General features: G+C 48.2%; 1 protein-coding gene across 8 annotated transcripts in view; it reads left to right on the top strand.

The window, feature by feature from the left end:
* LOC142584962 (NADP-dependent malic enzyme-like) overlaps positions 1–23,787 on the top strand; it is a 185,666-nt gene extending 161,879 nt beyond the window's left edge. For 7 of the 8 annotated variants that reach the window (XM_075695340.1, XM_075695341.1, XM_075695343.1 and 4 more), the window contains 4 exons: positions 4,365–4,482; positions 5,894–6,036; positions 8,052–8,222; positions 17,694–23,787. In XM_075695340.1, the coding sequence (XP_075551455.1) occupies positions 4,365–4,482; positions 5,894–6,036; positions 8,052–8,222; positions 17,694–17,915 (654 nt within the window). In that variant the 3' untranslated portion in view covers positions 17,916–23,787. The remainder of the gene's footprint in view (positions 1–4,364; positions 4,483–5,893; positions 6,037–8,051; positions 8,223–17,693) is intronic. The other variant, XR_012828990.1, reaches the window with a different exon arrangement.
* The last annotated feature ends 1,695 nt before the right edge of the window (positions 23,788–25,482 follow it).

The raw sequence follows: 25,482 nt of genomic DNA on the forward strand, positions 1-25,482 counted from the left end.
GGCAGGAAACAGATTACGTCTGAAGCGCGGCGTCGCGAGGTCTTTTTTTCTTTGTTTCTTTCTTTTTTCTCTTTCATTTTTCTACTCTTTGTTCATTTGTTTCCTTCACCTACGCTTACGAAGGTGACGCGCCGCAACCTGTGGCTGTCTTCATTTGCCACATTATGGCTTCGGTACTTTTCGAGGAGGCTTCGGGTCGCTGCGAGTTACATCGGAAATGGGCGCGGTCAACGCAGTGCGGGTTGTTTGGAGTGCTCACTTACGAGATTTCGAGATTTTTTTTTTTTTCGGTGTTTCCTTAAGTACACATTCGGGTGGAGCTTGTGCGGAATGTTTCAGCTCTGATGCAAATAAAACGCAGTTTGCCTTGCGGTTAGCGCACGAGTGCTCGCTTTTGCATGCAAATTGAAATTAGTGGTGGCACGGATTGCTGGAGCTCAGCACAGTATAGTGCGTTTCAAGAAGCGGCAGTAAAGTGACCACGTACATAGATAACACACGGAGAAATGTAAGCAGGTACGCACTTAGACATAAGGGTTTGCACAAATAATGGAGCATGCTGGACGCTCGTTTTTTGGTGCTGTGTGATGGGGATGATATAGAAGCGGCAAGGCCTTGCCGAAATCTGTTGTACGTGTTTAAAACGTGCAGTTAGGTTCTCGCGCTGGGTGCACACTATAGGTATAGCCTTGCAGGGGGCGGGATAGAGTTCGACGATGTGGGAGTGGCATGTCTGCATGAATTGATGAGGACCTCACGCTGTGTGTGTGTGTGTGTGTGTGTGTGTGTGTGTGTGTGTGTGTGTGTGTGTGTGTGTGTGTGTGTGTGTGTGTGTGTGTGTGTGTGTGTGTGTGTGTGTGTGTGTGTGTGTGTGTGTGTGTGTGTGTGTGTGTGTGTGTGTGTGTGTGTGTGTGTGTGTGTGTGTGTGTGTTTGCTTACCTTGGTAAATAATAAGAAAGAATAAGTGGAGACAAATACTGCGCAGAAAGAATCGACGATGATTGTAGAAATAAACGAATAGCCAAACGCTTCTAGAAAACTATTCGCTTAATTAAAGGAATGACGCGCTTGAAGGCACGTATTTGTTGCAGTGAGAACATTTAGGCAGCGTTCGTATACTTTCGTTGCGTAGCTTTACAGAGAACATAGTCATTAACCAGCCATCCCTGTAGCGGTATCAGAGGTGGCTATACATATACACTGATTCATCATGTGTGTCAGTATCCACGCAGCAGCGCAAGCGCCGGCTTGGAAGGCGACCGCCATCCTCCTTTCCCGCCACCTCAACCCTCTCTCGCAGCCTTTACAGGGGGAGAAAGAAGATGGCGGGTAGGAGAGGAGGGCCGTCCTGTCCATGCGCTCCACGACGTCATCTAAGCCTTGAGCCGCCCCCAATTAATTAACGCACTCACGAGACAGCTAGTGCCCCGCAACGGGAGTGGGCGAAAGCGCGCGCGCGCTTTGTATCGAAGCGGTTGTGTATCGGCTGTAAAAGTGGGACCACCACCAACCGCCATGAAAACGGGTGAAAGAGCCAAAAGAAAGGCATTCGCTTTAAATGTGGGCCGGCTATACAGTATGCAGCAGCATACAGAAAAGAAAAAAAAAGCAATCCCTTATAATGGTTCGAAAAGTGAGCCGTTCGCTTCGCCTCGCGTCGTGATTGGTCAGAATTGCGTTTTTTTTTCTTTTTTTTTTCTGACGAACGCACCATTCTAACCAATCGTGTGAGGGCGAACAAACGGTTCGCTTTCCGAACCGTGATAAGGTTGCGCCCCAGTTTAACGCGCCGTAGGTAGAGCGCGGGCAGTAGGTGTCTTCTGTTGCAAACAATTTGCTAGAGCTGATTACTTCTGCAAGTCGGAATCTCTGGTGAACTGTATTTAACCCCTGACGGGCGGAAAAAACAATGCTACAGCCGGCTTTTCGGAAAGCTTGTATAAGTGGCGAAAGCTGGCACACCGCTGCGCGCCCCCGTAATTTTTTGGTGCATTCCTGTTGCGCTCATTTCGAATTAAGAAGCGCTGAAATACGGTCACAGCACGCGCCACCACCAAAGGTCTCGGTCCACAGAATCTGTGGCCCGAGTGTGGCAGAGTGCTGCCGAGTGTCACTTCAGGCTGTGGCGCCGACAAATGCACGGATATGCGATTCCGAGAGCGGTCTGCGTGTGCTTCAGCCATACGCCGGCAATGGGTTAGGCCGCGCTCAAACACACACTCACTCGACGGACTCCTCCTGAAACCCGAAGACAAGTTGGGGGCCATTCATACCCGCAATAAAATTCCTTTCAGGCACGATTTATGCAGGATCGTCGATGATCCCGTCAAAGTTGCATACCTTTGTTTTTTTTCCAAGGCGCTGGATACTCTTTTGAGGGGGAGTCGACGGGGTGAATTTCGTAGGGAGTCCTCAAAACCATACAGAGTAATATCGGCTTCTTGTACGGTCAGTCACGCAGCCTGTCTTAAATAATAATTTAACCACAGCTTAAATGTACGCGAACGAGCTCATTATTGGCTGCAGACATTACTCTAGACACTAATTACTGATGGAACGTTGGACGCTGAGCATGAGGTGTTATAACACCTTCAGCGCGGTGCTCGTGTTTAGCAACATTCGGCAGATTGAAGTGAGACGAAAGAGTATTCAGTACGCGGAGGGTTCGAGCTAGGCGAAGTTTAATGTCGGTAGTTTTCGAGCACTTGCCATTTGCGGACAGAACTGGCAGAAAAGGAAAAGAAAAGAGATAGAGAAAGAAAAAGAATCACGCGCACAAAATACGCGTACGCCGTGACAGAAGAATATAGTTGCTTTTCAAATGGGTTTTCATTATCGACTAGTAGGATGTTATACCAACGTGAAAACAAAAGAAAAACAAACAAAGCAATTTTTTAGCCTTGTAATGACCAACTTATCGTTTATGCTACGCCGAGTTTGATACTCCAAAATCTTGATCTAAGCACTAGAAACGTAACCCACAGCAACGTCCTTTTTTCATAGGCTGACGCAATCTTTGAGTTATGAATGGTTAATTGTATGGTAATTTAGTTGTTACTGAAAGAGCATGTTCATCGTTTTCACTCTCCATGGCGAGAAAAAAAGCTGGGCAAATCGTTTTGATCGGCCTCTTGGCATGCAGTTGCACTATTGTTCAATGACGTTGCTGAAAGTCACGCCTCCTGCGCAACGGCCGAGCATTCTCAGCCCCGTGACAGAGATCGTCATGGGGCTGTGGCTGCGGAGTTCCAGGGTTGGCGTAAGACCTAGCGACCTCCACCAAATATATAGCGCGGTTTCATTAACGACCCAGAACCATATACATGCACGAGCTCTGTCCTCGAGCGAGGCGTTGACGATGCGCCCGTAGCACACGCTTGTCTCCTTCGCTACAATCTTTTTTTTGCCCTACATACATTATATTGAGGTGCAATATCCTGCGGCACAAAGACATGTTGACAGTACGTCCGTCATTTCCTTGTCGCATCGCGGTGATCGAAACGTATTTTATGGGTGTTTTAATGTCTCGTCATTGACGACGCAAGTGTATGGCTCCGATTAGTGTCAACTCTCACGAAATCTGGCAATAAGAATATGATTAAAGCACTTCAATGCATGTTCTCCATGTATTCTACTTTTTTTTAGGTGAATAGAGCCTTGAACAACAAGAAACGATATTATTGTTTGCTGTGAAAAATTCATTATGTTTCTGAGCTATTAGGTGCTGTTTTTTTTTCTTCTTCTTGTCGATATTGTCAAACAGGGCGTGCGCGGTTGCAGCGAAAGGAACATAGGTGGATATCATATATTTTTTTTAATTGACGGTTCCCTAGAGCTGCACTTTTCACTTTGTTTCTTTTATTGAGCTTGATGTTGCCTCTTTTTCCGAGTTTGTACTTGTTCGGTGGATATATGTGCGTTTTTTCGCCCGTTTCCTTTCTGTTCTTATTTGACCGATTGTGAAATTATACCCGCAATAGAACATGAAGCCTTTTTCTCAGCCAGGCTTTCCAGTTATCATTAAAGCATTGCTCAACAGCCCTGGGCTAGCGGCCTTGCATACTGCAGCGCCAACTTTCTGAACAGTTTATCTCAGAGCACCCGACAATGCAAAATATCATATCTTTTTGTTCACTACTGTATCCTTAAGAAGGGCTCAAGGCAATTTGCATTATAATGCACAAAGGGGCCGCAGTTGGATATACATTGTATGTATAAAGTCACTTATAGCACTCGCGTTCGCGTCCACTCGCCAATTGCGTTCATACTCACTTCCTACGCTTTAAGCTTCAGCTAGCTTATTAGCGTACGAAGACCTTTACGTTTGACGATTCGTTGTTTGTGTCATGTCCGTTGCGGTACAGGACCGCGCCCCGAACGGTGACAGCACGCAGTCTCACAAGGAGAAGTTCGCCAAGGACGCGAAGCAGATGAACAACCTGCTCGACATCGTCAAATTCGTCAAGCCCACCGTTCTCATCGGTAAGTCCAACTCGATCCGCGTCCGTTTTCACGAATGCTACGGCGACGGACGGCGTGTGTTCCAAACGTGCTTCTCGCCAACACGATCGCACTGTGGCGAAAAAAACTCCCGGAACATTTCCGGAACAGTGGCCTGTGCAGCCGCATTGACGTACGCAAATGCTCAGGTGACCAGACCCGGAGCTGTGAATATTATAATTAAGCTCGTTAGGCTTCTGATTAATCCCACAAGGCCGAAAGTATCATTTGGCACGCGGAGTCTAGTGCCTCAAAAATTATGATTTTAGCGCGGGAAACTTGCCACGAAGATTTCGACAACTTTTTTAGGCTGAAGTTTCAGCGGTGGATAGCTCACAAAATCAGTTACTAATGATTTAATTACTACAATCATTACTTACAAGTCATATAAAAGTTCATTGTTTCTTCCTGTTGGTACGATTGCACTCTCCATGAGAAGAAATAGAAGTGAAGGAGGTGTTTTATTTTTCTATGATGTGGGATTGTGTGTGGAGTTCTGGGGGTTGTTAAGGCAACACCCCCTTCTGGCCGACGTGTTTCCTCCCGCAAGTCGGAGAAATAACCTGAGCTACACATTCGGTGCAGTTTACATACCCATTCCTATTGTACGCTCTTTTCTACAGAGAACAGAGAAGGACACGCAAAGCGAAGAACATTTCTCAGGTACAGAAAAATAGGACGGGTCCCACATCGTTGTTAAGCTGCCTCGCATTGGCGTTGGTACAGATTTGACCGCAACAGACTACGACTGCCATGTGTGGCGCCATAGCGGAGATGCGATATAAGTTCATCAGCCTTGGACGATGAGACGAGTTACATTAATCGCGAATCCTTGTTCGGAAAAGGCCGCACCTCGCCCAGGCTTGCCGCCACTGGTCTCATGGACAGTGACTGGAGCGCCGCACGGCGAATCGTGACAGTTCGACGTTCTCCGGAGCAAAATATTTTATTCACCAGTTCACAACTAACAGGAAGCAGGTTGGCGCGCAAAGTCGACAGCCTGGTGAACTTGCGAGGGGCCAACTGTAACGGTGGCTCGATGTCAATCCTTTTTTTACCGCACAGTACGGACACGTACGATCAGCTATTGCTAGCAGGTATGGCAGTGATACGGACAAGTATATAGCTACGACGTTGTCTGACTCACAGTCAATAATGAGCCCCGTAACAACGCCTGTTTTATGATTAGGACTTTGGACACCCTGCTCTAGCTATATAGGCGTCGAGCGTATACCTCCTAACCTGCGTACGCTTTGGCTTCGGGTATACGGCGGTTAGGGTGAAAATTCCAAAAGGAGCAGCGATGAGTGAACTTCACGCACGTATACGAGAACTCCGAGCGATGATGAACTACAATACCCTGCCTCTCCCGTCCCGTTCTTTCTCCTCGCAGGCGCGTCGGCGCAGAGCAACGCATTCAACAAGGAGATCCTGGAATGCATGTGCGCCAACGCCGAGCGACCCGTGGTGTTCGCGCTGAGCAACCCGACGCACAAGGCCGAGTGCACCGCCGACGCCGCGTACACGTACACCGACGTGAGTACTAACTGTATGTACGAAAGCATGCGCGAAGACAAAAATTAAAAAAAAACGGCGCTTTTGAACGGTCACAAGGTGATGGCGACAAACAACGCGAGCGCTGTCTCGGTTGTCTTCTCTCCTGACGTTCGAAGGCGCCGTTTGTTAGACCAGGTGTTTGTACAGTCACGTTCAACATAAGGCGCAACGCTGTACCCACGGTCGCAGGGGGACCCGAGATTACATGGCGGTGCCCCCACATATGAAAAGAAAAGGGGAGGAAAAAGTGGAGGACTAACAATCGTTCCAATTACTCGTTCTTGTTAAACCAGTTTTTACGTGCATCGACGCCGGCACCGTGCAGTCTTGCGGGGCCCCCTTCGACTACGGGCACCGTGTTGGTACTGATACTGAACGCGACTGTATATACCAACCGGCCTGAATGAGCAATCTGGTGGGTATACCAATTGCTCCTTCCGGCATCCCGCCACTTAGTGACAATGGCGTTCTGGTGCTAAGCTCAAAATCGCTCTTTCGATAATCGACTGCGGCGGCAGCATTTCCATGATGACGAAATGAAAAGAAAAGACGCTCGTGTGCTTGGGTACACGTTAAAGAACGCCAGGTGATCAAAATTAATCCCGAGCCCTTCACCGCGGCGTCTCGCATAGCCCCAGTACTGCTCCTGGACGTTACGTTAAAGATAAAAAAGTTATCGGAGCTGCATCAATAGACCACCCCCTCTAGAGTATCGAAAACGCCAGTGTTGCTACCGTGAGAAGATGCCTGGTCGGCAAGTAAAAGACACAAGAAACGAAACGCGGATGGCGGTGACGTCGTGCATTTTTTGACAGCACCTGCCAGAGCCTGTATTTAACTGTTTATGGGTAAGATGGACTAAGTTGTATTCTAGAAGAGCCGAAGACTAAGAAAGTTTCAAGAACTTTCTGGTGTGAGGAACCGGGTGACAAACTCTCTTCGAGGAAGTCTTTATGCCAAGCGAACTATACGATTAATCTTTACCTCCTTCTCCGCTGCTGAACGTTGTTCAGGCGTCAGAAGACAGCTACTGCAGCCAGTAGTAATTTCCTTCCCTTCATTTTCCTTCGTACATCTATATTGAAAAAAAAAAAGAACAACCAATGGCTACTACTACCACTACTCAACCACAAGAGGCCAAATATCAAAACAGATATTTTGAAATCCGTGACGTCACCCCAACTTGCCGGTACTGTGGTTTTGGCACTAATTCCAAAAATTGTATCTCTGCCTTAAGGTTATATTCTAATTGTCAGCATATTACCGCGAAATTAAGGAACATTGAGTTTGTAAGAAACCATTATCGGAGTAAATTAATTTAGTGTTTCCCTCCTGTCCCTTTTTAAACTCCATGAATCAACGGCTGCCGGCAAAACCTGTGGTCCATGCACGCAGTGACATGCTTTGCTCGCTTATATTCGTTGAAGCAAGTGCATGGTAACGCTGTAAAATTTCGCCAAAGCTGCTTTCCTCCCCAAATTTTTTCCTTCTTTTGTTTTTTGTTTTTCATCATTGGCGAGGTTGGGGCGAGCGCCATAACAGCGAATTTGCTATTGTGAAAAGTAGCTCTGTCGGAATTAACGCTGTGGTTTCGGAAGCTCTATATAATGTTAAATACATGTCGAGATCGTCGCAAAGGACGAGCTACGGAGCGGTTGCTCGGGATTCGGAAGCATGGCGTAGTGGAACGCCGCCCCTGCATTGCCGCCCTTACCTTCCTTGGCGCTGTCGCTCATCCAACGTAGCCACAACCATCGGCAACATATTCGGCAGTTGCCTGCAAGGTTAACTGCAGGGCACGCCAAATGTGCGCAATAGCGTTACGGGTCTGCAGTTACGCAGAACGCCCTCTGCCCACGCTGTTTACTTACGCGCGCAAGCACTTTTGAGTTCGCTGTCACCCATCTAGTACCAGCAGAGCGACGACGCATAAGCTAGGTGTGAGTAATCGAGAGAAGGCGTCGCCCTTACCTGTGCTTTGTCATCCTTCGCAGGGCAAGTGCGTTTTCGCCAGCGGCAGCCCGTTCCCGCCGTTCAAGTACAAGGGCAAGACCTACTACCCGGGACAGGGCAACAACGCGTACATCTTCCCTGGGATCGCCCTCGCAGTGTCCGCCTGCGGCGTCACCACCATCGGCGACGAGGTCTTCCTCATCGCCGCCAAGGTAGAGTTCTGGGAACAGTGTGTCTCGTCGCCCGTGCGCCCGTGTCTGTGACGGGCTTGTTCCGTCGCGAAAGACGGCCAAACGGCTGTCACGCTCGCCTGCTTCAAACGGCGATTTCCGTTCACGGCATCGTGTATCTGTAACGAGCGCCACGAAGCAGGCGAGTGGCTAGAAGCTACAAAGGAAATAGGCGCGCTTGTTAAAGTGCAGTCGCCGTGGCTGGCCGTGGTACGTAGCCGTCACGACCAGAACTGGCTGTGATGTTGGTGATTTCGACGCTGGCGAGGCGTTTGTGCGACCGCGGTGATTTCCCTCTTATCATCGGTAGCTACAACGATGCATTCGCGCCATTCGCGCTCTGTCGGCGCTGCCGATGTTTGTTATCAACGTTACGTGGCAGCGACGAGCGCCCGAAGAACGCGCGAGCTGTTTGAGTCATCCTGAGCACGAGCTTGTCCCAAGGCGCCCCGCGCCGCAAGGCGAAATACATCGTTGCAGCCATGACGGAAAGTGCGAAGTTGAATGCTTAATCTTTCAGACGCGCGGAGATTTTAGCAGCGCGAAATCGCTGTGGTGGCGGCTAACAATTGCTGGGGCTACCGGGAGGTACACTATGAACCTTTGGGGTTTTCATATCGTGTCTGTGTGTGTGTGTGGGGAGGGGGAGGGTTATAGGTGGGGAAGAGGAGGGTTGATTTATATAGCTGCACTTCGGCGCAGACACCTTGCATCCTGTGCTTCCTTAGGCCGTGTGGTAAAGTGATTCTATATACCGCTGATTTGTGACGTTTTTTAGGTCGAAAGTGCCACAGTGCTTAACGCTGGTTGGCGACCTCAGCATTGGCAAGTCCTGTGTTATCCGAAGCGCACCCTGTTTACTCAATGGCGCCGACGTGTTGGACCGTTGCGCACGAGGCGAGACTGCGAGTGAATTTATTGGATACCATTCCAAGTATATGACAACACACAAATGGCCGCAAGAAGAAGCATACTTTAATGTTTCTCGTCCCTTCATCTGTGCCAAGGCGTTCCCAAAACTGTAGTCCACGGACACGAGAGATCGCGGTCTTCGAGAGATTACGATCAACCTGTGAAGAATCGCTGTGGAGAGCCGCTTTGCACGAGGGTCGCCTGCCAGTATATAGTGAGCAAGAAGTATTGCCAGAGATTCGGGACGACTTGTCGACTATCTCTGTAAAGGTCAACACATTCGTTCAGCTGAGGTTGGGGAGAACGTAGAGGGATGGCGATAAAACGAACATGGCACTTCAATTGTGTTTGACCGAGGCTGATGTCAGCATGTTCATTTTCAGCAAGACAAACCACCTTTAATTGTAGTCTTATACGAGTAGCGCGATAGATAGCTATAGCTAAGCTGTAACCGTGAAAACTCTACATGGGGCAGGTTCTTGTGGTTGTGGGCATCACCTTTGCATCTGTTTTTTTTCTCTTTAACAATCATGCACTCGTGTTAAAGCATAGGCAAAAACAATTGTACTTAAGCCAGTTTCCAAGAGACGAATGAATTTTATCGAACGGTTTGCCACCGCTAATCTTTTGAGCGGCGAGTTTGTGTAGCGTTGTATCTTAGGGCTCACACGATCTTGTTACTGATAATATGTAGACTGATAATGATATAATGTAGACTGACTGATACTGATAATGTTAGACGGATTACATTTCTCCCGTTATATCTACTGAGTATCAAATTGAGTGCTTCTGCTTGGGTATAGGTAATGAGCCAGTTCTGACTCCTGCAAGACTCAGCCTGAAATTTCAGCTCGTTGTTTGTTTACAACGCTTGCAACTTTTTTTGAAAACTGTGCTAGTGTTGCTGAATAGAGTACAACCCGGGGCACCGCGGTACCTCCAGCGATTAAGTAATGTAAGTTGCTTTCGGCCCACGAGTAATGCCGTCAGGCGATGGCGGATGCACGAAGGTTGCGAGATGTGCACACGTCTTTGTTTTCGATGGCAGGTGCGAGGTGCCAACTGGCGCGGTCTGATTTTATTTTATCGCGGAGATTGCGCGCAAGCTCGAACGCGCCGACTCTCGACATGCGTTTAATTGCGGTCATTAAACGCGATCTTCGTGTGTATGAAGCACCGGTAGTTTTATGCCGGTGCTCACTTTGGTATTCTGGAAGATGTTGCTTGACGCCAGGCGTGTTTTCAAGCGAAGCTTTGCTTTTGCAACACCTCCCGGACTTTCCTTACCGTGGCTGCCGGGCGCTGGTGCTGTCTTGCCGAATAACTCGCACTTAAAAAAAAAAAAAATCCGAGGACACCTTAGCACTTCTTAGAAGTTGTGAATGCGAAATCATTAATGTCCAATAGAACGCCGCTGAACGGTCCTACGAATTGTGAACTCCTCGCCGGCAAGCGAGCCCATTGAGATGCTTTGCCAACGCCTCCTAGATACCACAAGGCCGGTGCACTTCGATGCGTGACGTCATTATACCTTGCCCGACTGCCATATAATCTAATGGGGCTGCTCGCCACTAAGCCTCAGTGATTTTGACATCAACGCTCTCGTTTCGCGGGGCTTGGCAATGGTAATTTCGGCACAAATAGCGTGATGTCATAAAGCAGAGTGCACAGGCCTATCATCTAGGTGGCGCTGGTTTAGCCTGATGGTTAAGACACTCGACTTCTGAACGGCGGGCCGTAGGTCCGAGACTCACTACTATCAGCATTTGTCCTTTCGAATTAATTCTGTTCTTACAGCGAAGCTGTACATGGCTAGGTTTCCGTGCATTTTTGTTCTGCGTCAAGAAGGAAAAGAAGAAGTATTTTAATGATTGGAAAATGTAGAGAGGTCGGCCGGATAATGGAGCATCTGGCCTGCTACTCTACGTAAGGGAAGGGGAAGAGGGGAAGAAAAAGGGTCACAATGGGGCATGATAATGGGAGGAACGAGGTGAATGACACATTACACAACTGGTATCACAGGCGTGAGTCCAGGCCCGTGTCACCTAGGAAACGTGAAAGTGCACGCATTGTCTCTGTCGTCTGCCAACTCTGTGGCCACGCGCCTAGCAAGAGGTCCTCCGACAGTGGTCCATTGTGCAAATGTCTCAATGTATCTGCCAATGTCAGTCTTTCTCGCGCATACTCAGGGCACACCACGAGCACATGTTCTATAGTCTCTACAGCGCCACACACTGAACAGTCCGGGGAGTCTGTCCGTCCAATAATGTGCAAATATTTGCGCGTGAAGGCGACGCCTAATCGCAGTCTGTGTATCAGGCATGTATGAGGGCGTGGAATTCCACGCAGAATGGGAAATTTCATATCGGGATCCAGGCTTTTAAGGCGGACGTGACGAGCGTCTGGCTGGGCCCAGTATCTTCTCGTCGCACTCCTCATTAATTCCGACAGGAGGCATGTGATGTCCGGTCTGGAGAATGGCACTACAGTTCGCAGGCCATTGCTGAGGGCGCGCCTTGCTGCAGCATCGGCCATCTCATTACCGTTGAGCCCACAGTGTCCCGGGATCCATTGGAACACTATGCGGTGGTGTTTTTCTTGAGCGTATGAAAGTAGCTCGGTGATCTGCAGGGCCAGAACCTGATATGCGGTGTGGCGCAGGAAGCATCCCAAAATTTGCAGCGCGGGCTTTGAGTCCGTGAAAATGCACCACTCTTGAGGTCTTTCCCCGCAAATGTGGCGAATCGCTTCCCGAATAGCCACAAGCTCTGCAGCGGTTGATGTTGAATTATGGTCTAGTATGAAAGCTCGAGTCATCTGTTGGGCTGGTATCACCACAGCTGCTGTCGATGCCTTAGGTGACGCGGAGCCGTGTGTGTAAACATGAACATATGTCTGGTATTCTGACCAGAAGTACGCGAGAGCAAGTTGTTGTAGTCCACTGACGGGAACCAATGATTTCTTTAGTATACCGGGGACATGTACGCATACGGAAGGTTGAACCATCACCCATAGTGGTTTGACGGGGTGATAAGGAAGGGCATAGCCTGATGTTATGTGGGGTAGATGACAGCGGAGTGCACTTGTGAAACTGCTGTCCGGTCTCTCATGTAGAACCGACGTCAATGGATGGCAATGGTGTCGTGTCAGTAAGCGTAAATACACACGAAGTGGTTCGTGGGACAGGTATATCGGCAATGGGCATACGTGGGCTTCCTCAATTGTGCCTTTGTTGGAGGCACGCCGTGGCAACCCGAGGCATATTTTGAGTGCCTGCGCTTGGACGCTCTCTAATGTCCGTAAGTAGGAAATGCTCAAGTTTGAGAGTATCGGAAGGCTGTATCGAATGTAGCCTACGAAAAGAGACTGATAAAGTCTTAGTAATGAGCCTTCCGTGGGGCCCCATTTCAGGCCTGTTGCGAAGCGAAGAACATGGCGTCAACAAAAACTATCATCTTCAATGGCTCGCAGAGCTGGAGAAGAAGATCTCGTAAAGATGGCAGGCACCAAAAAGGGGAGACTCGTCATCTGGCAGTGGAACTGCCGGAGCTTCTCAAACAAAAAAGCAACAATGACGCAACACATTAAATTGACCGCAAAAAGAAAAAAGCCCGACGTGATCATCATCCAGGAAACATTCGACCACGCCAAAATTGCCGGGTACGCCACCCACAAACAACGCACAAAAGGGACGGGGAGGGACATAGTCGTGGCCACATTAGTCAAAAAAGGACTGGTCGCGATCCCGCGAATTATGAGAAACATTATGGACATTAGCCACAGCCTCATAGAAGTCGTGCCACGCAGCCAGAAGGAGAGCAGCACTTTCGTCCTGAACGTCTACATCAGCCCGTCCAAAAAGGGCCTAACACACAATTTCGAAGATTTAATTAACGAAACGTTGACCATCGCCTGCGACAACAGGCTCGTCATCGGAGGGGACTTCTACGCTCCACACACGCAGTGGGGATATGGACACTCGTTCAAGAGGGGAAAAGATCTGGCCGACCTCATAGAAAAGGCCGGCCTAACCCTTCTCAACGAACCGGCCTCACACACCAGAGTGGGTGCGGGCCCCCATAGGGACACCGCACCAGACCTAACGCTATGCAGGAGAGCCGGGAGAATCACCTGGGAGAACACCTTCGAGGACCTGGGGAGCGATCACAGGATACTCAGTATAGCCCTAGGAGAGGCCCGCATCACGAAGGGAATAAAACATAAGTTCCGGCTAGTAGACTGGGACAAATTCCGCAAAGTCAGAGACGAAAAAGAACAGGGACCCATAAGAAACATAGAAGAATGGAACGGAGAGCTGCTACGAGACGTAGAAAAGGCCACGACCGAGATGGAGTGGAACGACTGGAAGGCTCGACGCGAACATGAAGACGACGACAACGGTGGTGGTCACTCTCCGTGGATGGACGGCAGGCTCGCGCACTTCGTACAAGCTAAAGAATCCATCCAGAAACGGCTGCAAGGGCAAAAACACAATAGAAATCTAAGGCGCAAAATCGCGGAACTGAACAAGACCATCGAAGTACACTGCGCTCAGTTGTGCAATCAGGATTGGGACGAGGTATGCGACGCCATGGACGGCAACATCAACACGGGCAAGACGTGGAAGATCCTCAAGCACCTGCTCGACCCGTCGGGAACGAAGACAGCGGCGAAAGCGGAAATGACCAAGCTCAGACACAAATACAAAAGAAACATCTGTGATAAATAAATAAATAAATAAATGGGTGATCAAATCGTCAAGCTGTACCTTGAGAGACCTCCAGCCGTTGAACACCGGAACTACTCGGGCTCTCCCAACGAAGACCTCGACAGAGATTTCTTCCAGCAAGAAATCAAGGCGGTCCTGCAGACCGTCAAGATCAAGTCGGCTCCAGGTCCCGACAAAGTGACCAACAACATGCTTCGGAACCTGGACGACCAGGCAACAAGCCGCTTGACAGACTACATCTACGAGTGCTGGCGGAACGGCGGGATACCGGGACGAATGGAAGAGGTCCGACGTGATCCTCATCCCCAATCTGGGTAAATCCTTAGAAATACAGAACATGGGCCGATCTCTCTCACTTCGTGCGTTGGTAAAGTGATGGAGCACGCTTGCTTGAGTAGAGTTAACGGCTACCTGGAGTCAAACAACTTGTACCGCAGCAACACGATTGGCTTCAGAATAGGGCTCTCTACCCAAGACGTCATAATCCAACTCAAGGAGCATGTCATAGACACCACGGGGCGGGGCTTGAGGGCGATACTTGGACTTGATCTAAAGAAGGCCTTCGGCAGGGTCAAGCACACGTCCATCCTCGACAGAATCGCGCAACTCGGCATGGGCGAACGAACGTATAATATTATCCGAAATTTCCTTACGGGAACAACAGCCAGAATCAGACTGGACGAAGAGGAGAGTATCCAGGTGGACATGGGCAGCGCTGGCACACCGCAAGGGTCCGTCGTGTCACCGATGCTCTTCAACCTCGTCATGATCGGACTATCGGAAAAACTGGAGCGAATAGAAGGCATTAATCACACCGTTTATGCAGACGACATTACGATTTGGACCACGAAAGACGCAAGCGAGGGCCATATGGACAACAGACTTCAAGGGGCGGTGGAGGCAATCGAAAATCATCTGGAGGGCACCGGACTAGAATGCTCGCCGGAGAAATCGGAACTGCTGCTGTACCGCCCCAGGAGGCTCGGCAAACCGTCCAGAGACGTAGCGGAACTACACAAAAAGGAAATCAGATTAACCGCGAGGAAAGGCACCCATGGTCCAAAAGATTAGAGTCCTTGGTCTCTGGATCGAAGCCAGAGGAACAAACACGGAAACTATAACACGCCTGGAAAAGAAAGTCACGGCGACCATTCGGCTAATACAGAGAGTCTCCAACAACAGGAGGGGCATTAAAGAAAGAAACGTGGTACGGCTCGTTCAGGCATTCGCGATGAGCCACGTCGCGTACGTGGCGGCGTTCGTCAACTGGAACAAGGCCGAGAAAGACAAGATCGACGCGCTCATTAGAAAAGCGTACAGAACAGCACTGGGTCTCCCCCAACACACAAGAAACGAAAAGTTACTACAACTCTGGGTACATAACACGCTGGAGGAAATCGGGGAGCACAGAGGATAGCGCAACTCGAAAGACTCTCCGCAACCAAGGCGGGCAGAGAAATCACGGAAAAGATCGGCATAAACTACCACGGAATGAACGGCCCCGAGAAGCAGATTCATCCAGACGCCCGAGCCGCAATTAACACGGAAACTATATCCTGAAGAACATGCACCCCGTGCACAATGTCGAGAGAAGAAAATGCCGCACGGAAACGATTCTCAAAAACCACGGCGCGCGGGAGGGGGTGCTCTTCGTAGACGCCGCGCGGTACTCCCGAAACCGGGACGACAACGATGGTGTCGGCGCTGTCAAAGGTAACTCCCTCTTCGCAATGGCGGTCGTATGCACGAAAAGAATGACCGTACGTGACTGCGGGCTCCGTAAGGACCAGATCTTCGGAGGCAGCGGAAGAAACGGCAATCGCATTGGCTGTAATCAACGGTCGGCAACAATACAGAACAGTAATCAGCGACTCCAAGACGGCTATTAGGAATTTTACAAAGGGCTGCGTCTCCACCGAGGGGTCCAAAATCCTGAACCGCAGAGCAGAAGACTTTCAGAACGGCACAATTACATCCAAATACCTCAAATGGATCCCGGCACACATGGGAGAAGTTACCATGAATGCCCCTCCCAACCTCAACCAGAAGGCCCACCGAGTCGCGCGAAAACTAACCCACCGCGGCACGGACAGTGACGGCCCAACACCCCGCAACCCCCGGGGAAGGGGGAAGGACTACGGCGGAGGCGATGGAGAAGACGGAGGAGGCGACGACGACGAAGAAGCGATAAAAGACGACAGGGACAGACTGGTCACGTGCCACGACATACTGACACACTACACGAAACAAGGAGAAGCATACCCACAACCTCACAAACAACTCGACAGGTCTCAAGATACAGATTGGAGAAGATTGCAAACCAGAACGTTCCGAAACCCAGTACACTTAAACAGAATAAATTCAACACAATATCCAGACGCGAGCTGCAAGCTCTGCAAACACGAACACGCAGACATGGCACACATCTTATGGAACTGCACAAAGTTCAGATCGATATATGTAGAGGACAACATAGAACCGGACCTTCTCGAGGAGCGATGGCTAAGCGCTCTGACTAGCTCAGAACTACACGACCAATTCTGGGCTATCCAGCGGGCCCGGGCAGCGGTGGAAAGGCTATGCCTCACCGCACATAATGCCCGGGCTGGCAACCTCGCAGGTCCTTTTCCCATTAAAGTTTTTTCCGTCCGTTCTTCCTGGTAAGCACTCATATACCCGAAAGCAAGCAAAAAATGCAATGGTTCATAGCCCGGTCAGGCAGAGGCTACAAGCACTCAGCCAAGTGAAGGGAACAGTGCTTACATTCTTTCTGATCATGCATACTACAAAACAGCATGTCGAAAACTCAACGGCTCATACCACCCTACGCAATGGCTCATACCGCTGTAAGCAAGCAGGAAATGCAATGGCTCATAGTCCCGTAAGGCTCATGGCTATTCAGTTTGCTTGGGTTAGTTGCGATGACAATACCCCAGTGGTCGTTGCCGGCGATTTCAATATGGATGTGTGTGTGACCCTCGTCGGCCATGTCTATGTTCGCACCGCCCTTTCCTTGCTGGCGTTCCACGCGCTTGCGTATCTAGTTCCGCTCTCCCGTGGTGGCGGTCCCGCCGAAACGTCCCGCGTGTCTAGTTTCCTCCGGCTCCTCGGGGCGGCGGTCCCGTCGTCTACGCGGATGTATACATAAACGTCAGGGTAAATGAGTTCGCACCTTTGTTCAAAATTCTGTGTCACCTCTGTGTCGTGTGCTAAACAACTTCGCTGTTCATCCACCTTCACAGAGTGGAATGGCTCACAATTTGTTATGCTTAATTTCTTTATAGCGGTTGCCGAGGCGATTAACGAGCGATCGTGCGGATAACGCAGGCTTCCGAGAGCGAGGGTGACGCGGCGTCGCGCTGATGCCCTCTCCCCTCGCGCAACACGCAGGTGTACACTTTTGCATTCTACGCACGTGACGTGATGTCGCAGCCAGTGGGAATTTAGGTGCCGTTTCGGTGCTACAGACGCCGGCTTTTTCGCTCAATGGGCCATTTGATGCTTTCGCATAAAAAAGAAAGTTGAATTACGTGCCAGATGGTGGAATCGAGCGTTGGTCCCCAGCGCAACATCCCTATGCAACTTAACCATTGCGCCACAATTGCAGTTTTTTTTTTTATCACAGGGAAGCAAAACCGTACAAAGCAAAGCACGCGCAAGTTTCCTTTACGCCAACGACGCAGGAATAAAATAGGCAAACTTGTAGCATTTGATTAATCGCTCTACGAAAACGTCGGTGTACATGAATTCGAAGATGTGCTTTGAGAACGTGCGTAATTTTTTTTTTCCTTCCTTCCTTGGTGACCTTCCAGACGGTGGCCAACACCGTGACGGAGCAGAACCTGAACGAAGGGCGCGTCTACCCGCCCCTCTCGGACATCCACGACGTGTCGCTCAACATCGCCGCCGAACTGGCGGCCCACTTCTACGCCACCGGGGTGGCAACCGTCAAGCCGGAGCCCAAGGACAAGATGGCGTTCTTGCAGAGCAAGCAGTACGACTTCAGCTACCCCGGCACCGTCAAGGTCAAGTAGACGACGACAACGGCTACGGCGCGCACACCATTCTCCTTGTTGTTTTCGCTGTCATCGTTCCCCGTGTGTGTGGAAGCCATCGTCGCGTCTGCAAGCGTGCGCGCGTGCTTCAAGCACGCGTGCACTGCACGACGATTGAATCATTTAGATCAATATTGTAATTTGTATTTGGTGGCAATGCGGACGAGAATTATAGGAGCCAGACAGAGCTAATGGTATTAGTTATGGCATCATGTATTGCTTGGGTGTTGCCCTGCTGGATGTAAAAATAGGAACCAAAAAAATACCAAGTCGAGCACAGTAGACCTGTCTGGGCTTGAAAAAAAAAGAAAGGAAAACGTCGCGCTGCTACGAGGTTTTTGTCTCGACGTCCTAAGACCTAGATTACAGTTTGTCCTATTTCAGTGAGGTTGGCCCAGTGCACCTATACCATTAATTTGTTACTTGCTGCGACTGGCGACTTAAAGCAGGGTTCGTACGCTACTGCTCCTGAGCCTTCGTAGAGTTGTTCACGAGCTTACCACACATTATTTTAGTAAAATATGAATGATGTGGTGTGATCATTTGCACAGCGTTGTGGTTGTAGAGCGGTCTGGTGGCGCGGAGACGACGTTGGTTTGCGTAGCCCGAAAAGTTGTGGTGGGGTGAGCGCTTTCAATATGAAAAGAAAGATCGAACAAATCATAAACATCATTTTGCGTCTATATGGTGAGCACCCACCCCCGCGCGATAGAGGCCCCCGATTCGCACAGTAAATCAGACTTGCCCAACATTGCGGGTGTCTACTTTTTTTCTCTTTTGAAAGCGCGGATTGCTTGGCAACTTCTTTCGTGGCGGCCCTGCGTAGACGCCATTGAAGTATAGTTGCTAGACAGGCCCTACAGGGCTATCCAATTGGCGTAGGACCGGCGAAATTTGTTTTCTCGGTTGCCTTTCTGTCACGCAATCATAGACTGTGAGATTGCGAAGGACGCCAGCCGTGTCGTATTAGTTGTTTTTTTTTTCTTTTTGTACACAAGGAGAACGGCGTGCTTGAAAAACTTGGACTCGCTGCACTCGCGTAATTACGTTCTGTATCGCAGGCTGTTCAGAGCTCATCCTTTGGTATTTGCCATTCGGATCACTCTTGTACGAAATTCGAGAGTCAGCTTTAAGGATAGCTTTCGGGATGGATTCGCGACCTCTGTTTATACCTGCCTAGACCTGCGCTCGTTTTGCACGTTCAATTTCACCGGAAGGAATTCGGCCATTTATTTCAGAAAATTTCAAAACTGTTATTTGACTGCCGCCTTCTCGGTGACCTGAAGTGTTCGCCGATGTTTCCGGATGCAGAAGTTCGGGCTCTTTAAGGATTTGTAAGAACCACCAGTTCCATACTGTGTTATAGACAAGTAGCCAGCTTAATGTGACATGCAGGTTATGACAGATAATTTCACGTGGTCGCGAGATGGGGTCATCGAAGCCGCACCGAGAGATCGGCTGTGCCTTGAGAAGCGTAGATTCTCAAGGCACAAGGCCTGCTTCTCAAGGCCTTGAGAAGCACACATGATTTAAACTTGTCGTTTCTCAGCGCAAACCTGAGCCTTGGGGTGGCACGTTTTTGCGCACTACCGTTGCAGCGTTTATTTTATTTTATCTTTCTTTTTGTTGCTTTCACACGGTCGTTATTGCAATCCCAAGTTGGAGTTCGGCAATGGTGAAAAATGAATCTCGAAGTGCGTAATGCATCCATTTCAAACCTCTAAAGTATTTGACCAGTCTGGCGCGCCTTTATATTAAGAGGAATTCCTAGCGCTACTGGCACACACAAAATCACGCCCCGAAATGAACTTTATGCTTTGGTTTTTTGTTCGAGTGTTGTTTCCATGACGCTTGTTGCACTTAGCTCATATGCAAGAATAAACTGTGAAGTACTTCTTCTTCGATAGATGTAAATTTGCAGGATACATTTTAGTTCCTCCACGCGTTTCGGAAATCAAGAAAACTGAGCCTACAGACGCAATGGCCACCTTTTTTTTTTTGAAATTTTGGAGCAAAGGTTTTCGACACCTGTTATTTTGTGTTGCCTTGGGGTACTTTCTTAACGCATGTCAGCTGCTTTTTTTTTTTTCACTTTTAGTTTGAAGTCGCGATCTCTCTGTCTATAGCGTGTCTATCAGGTTTTGTCTGTGAGGTACGTCAGTGGTAAATATCTACTTACAGAATACAAGGCCGTCGTTGTCCTCATTGAGCTATCGGAATTTCATGTTTTCCTAGCGCTTGCGCAATTAGTTTCGTTTTTACAACTGAAACAACTGAAGAAGGTCGCGGAGTTGTCTTAGCTTGACTGCGCTTTTGTATCCGAATATTTGCGAAAGGATGGAATTTTATGTTGAAGTATGTCGCAGCATTTCTTTCGTGTTATTCTCGCGAGGACCAATAATTACAATTCATGCACGCAGCGGCATTGACATTGCGCTGCGGGCAGACCAAGAAAGTGCTAGGCAGGGGCGTTGCGGCGAAAAATTTAACGAATTGGAACGCCGCCCCCGCATACAATTTGAAAGACACACGGGCAATGTTTTTTTAGGTGACCCAATTTTACGCGATGTTATCTAACAACACTGGCTCCATCACAAGCTCCGAATTGCAGGCATACTTTTATTTCATGGAAAAAAAAAAAAGGAGTCGTTCAGAACCCAAAACCGGGGAGCGCGCGTCGGAGTCAGACCAGCTAAACACGCATGGCCTTCAGTGCAAAACTTTATTTCGACGATACTCTGTTGTTTTGCGATACGGCCTTTCCGTTCCGCCTTCTATCATGGAAATATTGCTTACGGCATGTCTTGTTCATTGTTTTTTTTTTATGTAACTTGAAACGCAATGCTTAGTGAATGTGGTTGTGACGGGCTTAGGGAAAAAGCAATGAATGTTGTTCCCTAAACTATAGCAACGCTTACGCAGCAGGTTACAGAAGTATTTAGTAAAGTTATGTAGTTATATTTATCTTAGTAGTCGCATGGATGAGGGTGTGTGCTACGGCAAGTTTTGGTATTTTCCCAATGACATATAAAAAGACGTAAAGGAATTTCGAACTCAAGGTGTCTTGAAACATAATTGTGGGGATATATCCATAGCGATTGTCTTTTCGTTTCAATTTTATTCAGGAGATCTTATGTACCTTCTTACCTAACAAACTGTCGCTTCTGTTGCGAAAAATTACAAATGTATATGCGCAGAAAGCCGGCTGTTGTGACAAGATTGCCGTATCGAAGATGTCATGTCTGTGATTTGGTTTGTCAGTTTGCATAGCTAGTTGAAGAATTTCCAGTCAGTGATACTAACAACCTCGTATTGGCTTTTAGGTTTGTGAAGCAGATCAAAGTTTGGTTGACGTCGTTTTCCGCAAATTATGTGGGAAATAAGAACCTAATGCAGCCTGCATGAAAATAATTGACTCGTAAGTGTCAGCAAATTTCAGTGCCCCATGTTGCATCTATCACCAAATATTCTCGCGTTATTTTTTGTCATCAGACACTTATGCGTCCACGAGGCATAAATAGATCTCGCAAGATAAACCCTAAGGTGGCGGTAGTACTAATGCAGCAAAAGCAACAACAACAACAGCAACAACAAAAGTACGCCAATGCTTCACCAACAGAACACTTGCGTAATGTCGTCGTGGTTTTCGTGGTGCAATGTTTGAAGTCTTAGCTTCCTTTTTTGTCTTCGCCTTGCGTATTTTTTTATTTTTTTTGTGTTTCTTTTGTTGCCAGAGATGTGATAATTCTAGCTGTTAAGCTGTATATTGTAGCTATTCTCAGCGACTTGAAATTATTTACACGCGCTGAAGCTGCCGTAGTGTTATTTATTCTAGAATCTCAGTGTTGTTACGCAATGATCTTTGGCTTGTCACAATTCACCGCTATATTTGAAACTGCTGGGAATCTAAATGAAGAATAAATAGTTTGAGCGTACGTGGCTATTTCACTTTCCCGGCGTGCGGTATGTGCAAGGGAGGATATTTTAACAGTGCGCATCAGTTTTCCCTGTGGCACAAAAGCAACCATGACGCCAAAGGATGTGGAAGAATGCCGTCTTAATGTACGCGTAACATTTACCGGATGAATCGCTGTATGCGCCTGCGCAGTTCTGATTGTTGAAAAAAAAAACATAACAATCATAAGTCAAGGTACTACAGTCTATGTTTTTAATGTCTTCGCCTGGCTCGAAAAGAAACATTACGCCGTGGAGCGCCTACGCGAAGCTGTCAGTTAACTTCTTTAACTCAGTATAGTTGACCGATATACTAGACATATGTGGCTGGCAGTTCTTTATATATATAAATTACGCCGGCGTATATTTAGACGCTAAGGCATTAGACTTACCATGTCTTGCCTTCTGTGCAATAGACATGGAGTCACTCCTGCCGTTGTTAAGAGCAAGCGTTGCGCGGTGTATTTATTGCAGTGTTTATCGTTGCTTGCCGGTAAGAGTAACGTAGCACACCCACATACAAGTGCAAACCGCGCACGCGCACAGCCTGTGTCATCCCTGTCTAGATCGCAGTGGTGGTATGCCTTGTTGCGTTTCTGCGTAGTCCACCGGAGGGCGCTTACTGAAGCAGGACAGAACGCTAGTGCTCGCGGTGAGCGTGCGCTGCCTAGTGGAAAGGCTGCAGCGTTCGCTTTCGCGCATCTCCCTTAATTTTTTTTCGTTGCTTTGCGTCACTCTCCCATTTATAGAATGACGTCACCCCGTACTTCGAAAAGAACCCCAGCAGTTAAACAGTTTCTTAAGTAAGGGTGACAGAGAGAACAGCGGCGTTAGCGTCCGAGAGAGCCGCTCGGGTGGCAGTTCCGGAAATGCAGGAATAATGGGCAATGCATCGGTTTCTCTAGCCGTCGCCTTTGTGGCATCGGATGCCATTTTGTCCTGTAGTAACAGTCTTGAGTCTAATTGTCATAATTTCTTGTATGGAAATCATTACAGTAATTTAGCTTCCAAGCGCGTCGTTGCGGACAGTGATCATACCGTTATCAGAGCGTTGCAAAGAAAGATTCTAAAAAGAATGATAGCGAATGGTGAGCGCCACTGTCCAAATTTGCTTTATATTTAATGACACATTCGCTTTAAATGCTAGTCACATCGTGTGCCGAAAACGTCCCCGTAAGCTGCATTAGTCCTGAACGTTGAACTCTTGAATACAGTGAACAAACGTCGCGAGGAAAGCACACTGACAGTGTTGAACCTCGAAAAAAAAAAGAAAGACCAAATGTGCAATTTCAATAAACGCTTTCCAAGTCATCTATGTAGTAGACCACGAATACCGCGGAGGCCGACTGTTCGCAACGCCAGTTTTCAGGCTAGAAACCGTTGTTTGAAAATTTTGTCCAGCGATTCGAAGGAAGCCGTTTACCGTCTTCGTTGCGTGCCGTGTTACGCAACTATGAGTGGCTCGCCGGTTTCACAGTGCGTGCCTAGCTGCAAAGCCGTACTGCCCCAATCGGTGGGGCAGTATACCCCGCTGCTGCCCTCGTTCTAGCCAGGGGTGACGACGGCTGAGTGTAGACGCATATACAAGACGCATATACCTCTGTGATGCTTGTTACTTATGCGAAAAGTGAGATCTGTGTGCTTTCCATGTTTCGTCTATTGTGGGCGCTTTCAACGGTGTGTGCAGCGTACTTTTTTTGACAAAGCACATTAATTGTCTTGCCTGCTGGCCCGTGAACGCGTGTTGTGTCGTTGGTACATTGTCGTTCGGATTATGTGATCATGGATGCATGCACGGCAGTGTTCTTCGTGAAGCAGTGGATCTTCGAGACCAGCAGAAGCGAGTACCCTTTATGGAGCACCTCAATAAAATATAATAATAAAGAAAGAAACTACGCGTCATTTTTTTAAAATTTGAATAGTTCTTACGAGGCTCTGACAGAAAACATCCTCGTCCACCCGACTGTATCGCGAACTTTCAACGGTACCCCATACAGGCCCACAGTAGCGTAAAGACCTACAAAAGAAACCCGTGCGGGTTTCTTTTACATTTGTTTCATTTCTTTTGTAGCTTCGCGTTACAGTCGGGCGGATGACAATTTTCTCTTTAGTCAACCTTTCACCACCTTGCGGGCTTCCGCAGAACTGATATGCCATACTCTTGCGACGTTTAATAGGGAACTACAAGTCAACCTGCTACACCAATGGTATTTGCATGGGTGGAGCTCAGCGAAAAAAAGCCAGCCAGTCGACCTGAAACAGGACTGTGCCCGTGCGCCGCCAGCCTAAACCGCGACGCTAGAAGGAGAAAAAAAAAAACTTATCAGAACACCTCCTTTTGCGTAACATCAAAAGAGTGCGACCTGCAATTGTTGCTTGACAAATTTCCAAGCTTAATGTAGGCTCATGTATACGTATTCGAGTCTGGATTAAGCCCCTTTACAAATGCAGGCGACTCTGGTGGCCACGCATGAATGTATTTGAATATGTGCCGACAGCGCGTGTCCGGTGGGACATCGACCATTAGCACGCCGTTTCCCACTTCATTCAGAAGTCATTGACAGCACATCATCACCTGTCAGGGCGCTCTTTGGTCATATCATTGAACGCCGCACAACATCGTGCTTTTCGCGTGCAGGTCACTGCAGAAGTGAAAGCATTTTCCCGCAGGTACACCTGACTGTGTATCTTAACTGCGAATTCGTATGTACAGACATCAAATACTATATAAAACACACTATACAGCTTGCATGGCTTCAACCAAAAGGAAAATACTGTGATGTTTGTTTATATTTTTGCGTTGCAACGTACGGATAGATCTAAGCTATATGTACAGCCGCCCATATATGCAGGTGTTTCAGACAATACGTTCGCAATATCGTGTATAAAGGAACGATGCGACAATTCAGTGATTCCCTTGGGACTGAGTTTACCACAGAGACATACTTAATAAATCACTTGCGGTAGTAGTTAGATAAGTAGTTATAAAAATTATACTAAACTTTTCAACCAAAGGAGTCAGACGACTGATCCTCGACTACCGTTAGGCAAGATTAAGTTGTGTTTGTATTTGAGCAGAATGCGTAAACAATTAGGTAAGCTGAAAATAAAACACAGTTGCGTGCATCGTGGGTCTCTTCGAATAGAGTTTAACACTGAAACCATTCAAGAATGCTTCGCTTAACTTGTATTCCAAGAAGCGCCGTTAGATCTGCCGCAATTTTTTTCATGACTCAGTATTCATTACAGCCAAGCAGCCTTTCTTGCTGCAGATAAGAAAATCACCGGAAGCCGCTGTTTTACAGCTGGCAACAGCTACCTGGGCTTTCAGTTCTGAAATGTTTTCTTTTCTTTTTACATTACAGCTGTATACTTGATGAACACTTATTGGTAGAACAATTGGCGTTGTGAAAAAATATAACAATATGCCATACCAATTCCTTCGCAGCAGTGCTGCGCTGAACTGTGCTAGGCGAGCCCGTAAAAGCTTGATTTAGTCGATGATCGTATCGCCTAGAAGGCATTACCAAGTAGGAGCAACCAAAAGCCTCTTACCCCCGGCATACACCCAACGTCGCTGGAGATGGCTTTC

Source organism: Dermacentor variabilis, chromosome 6 (assembly GCF_050947875.1).
Source record: "Dermacentor variabilis isolate Ectoservices chromosome 6, ASM5094787v1, whole genome shotgun sequence".
Taxonomy (NCBI): Eukaryota; Metazoa; Arthropoda; class Arachnida; order Ixodida; family Ixodidae; genus Dermacentor; species Dermacentor variabilis.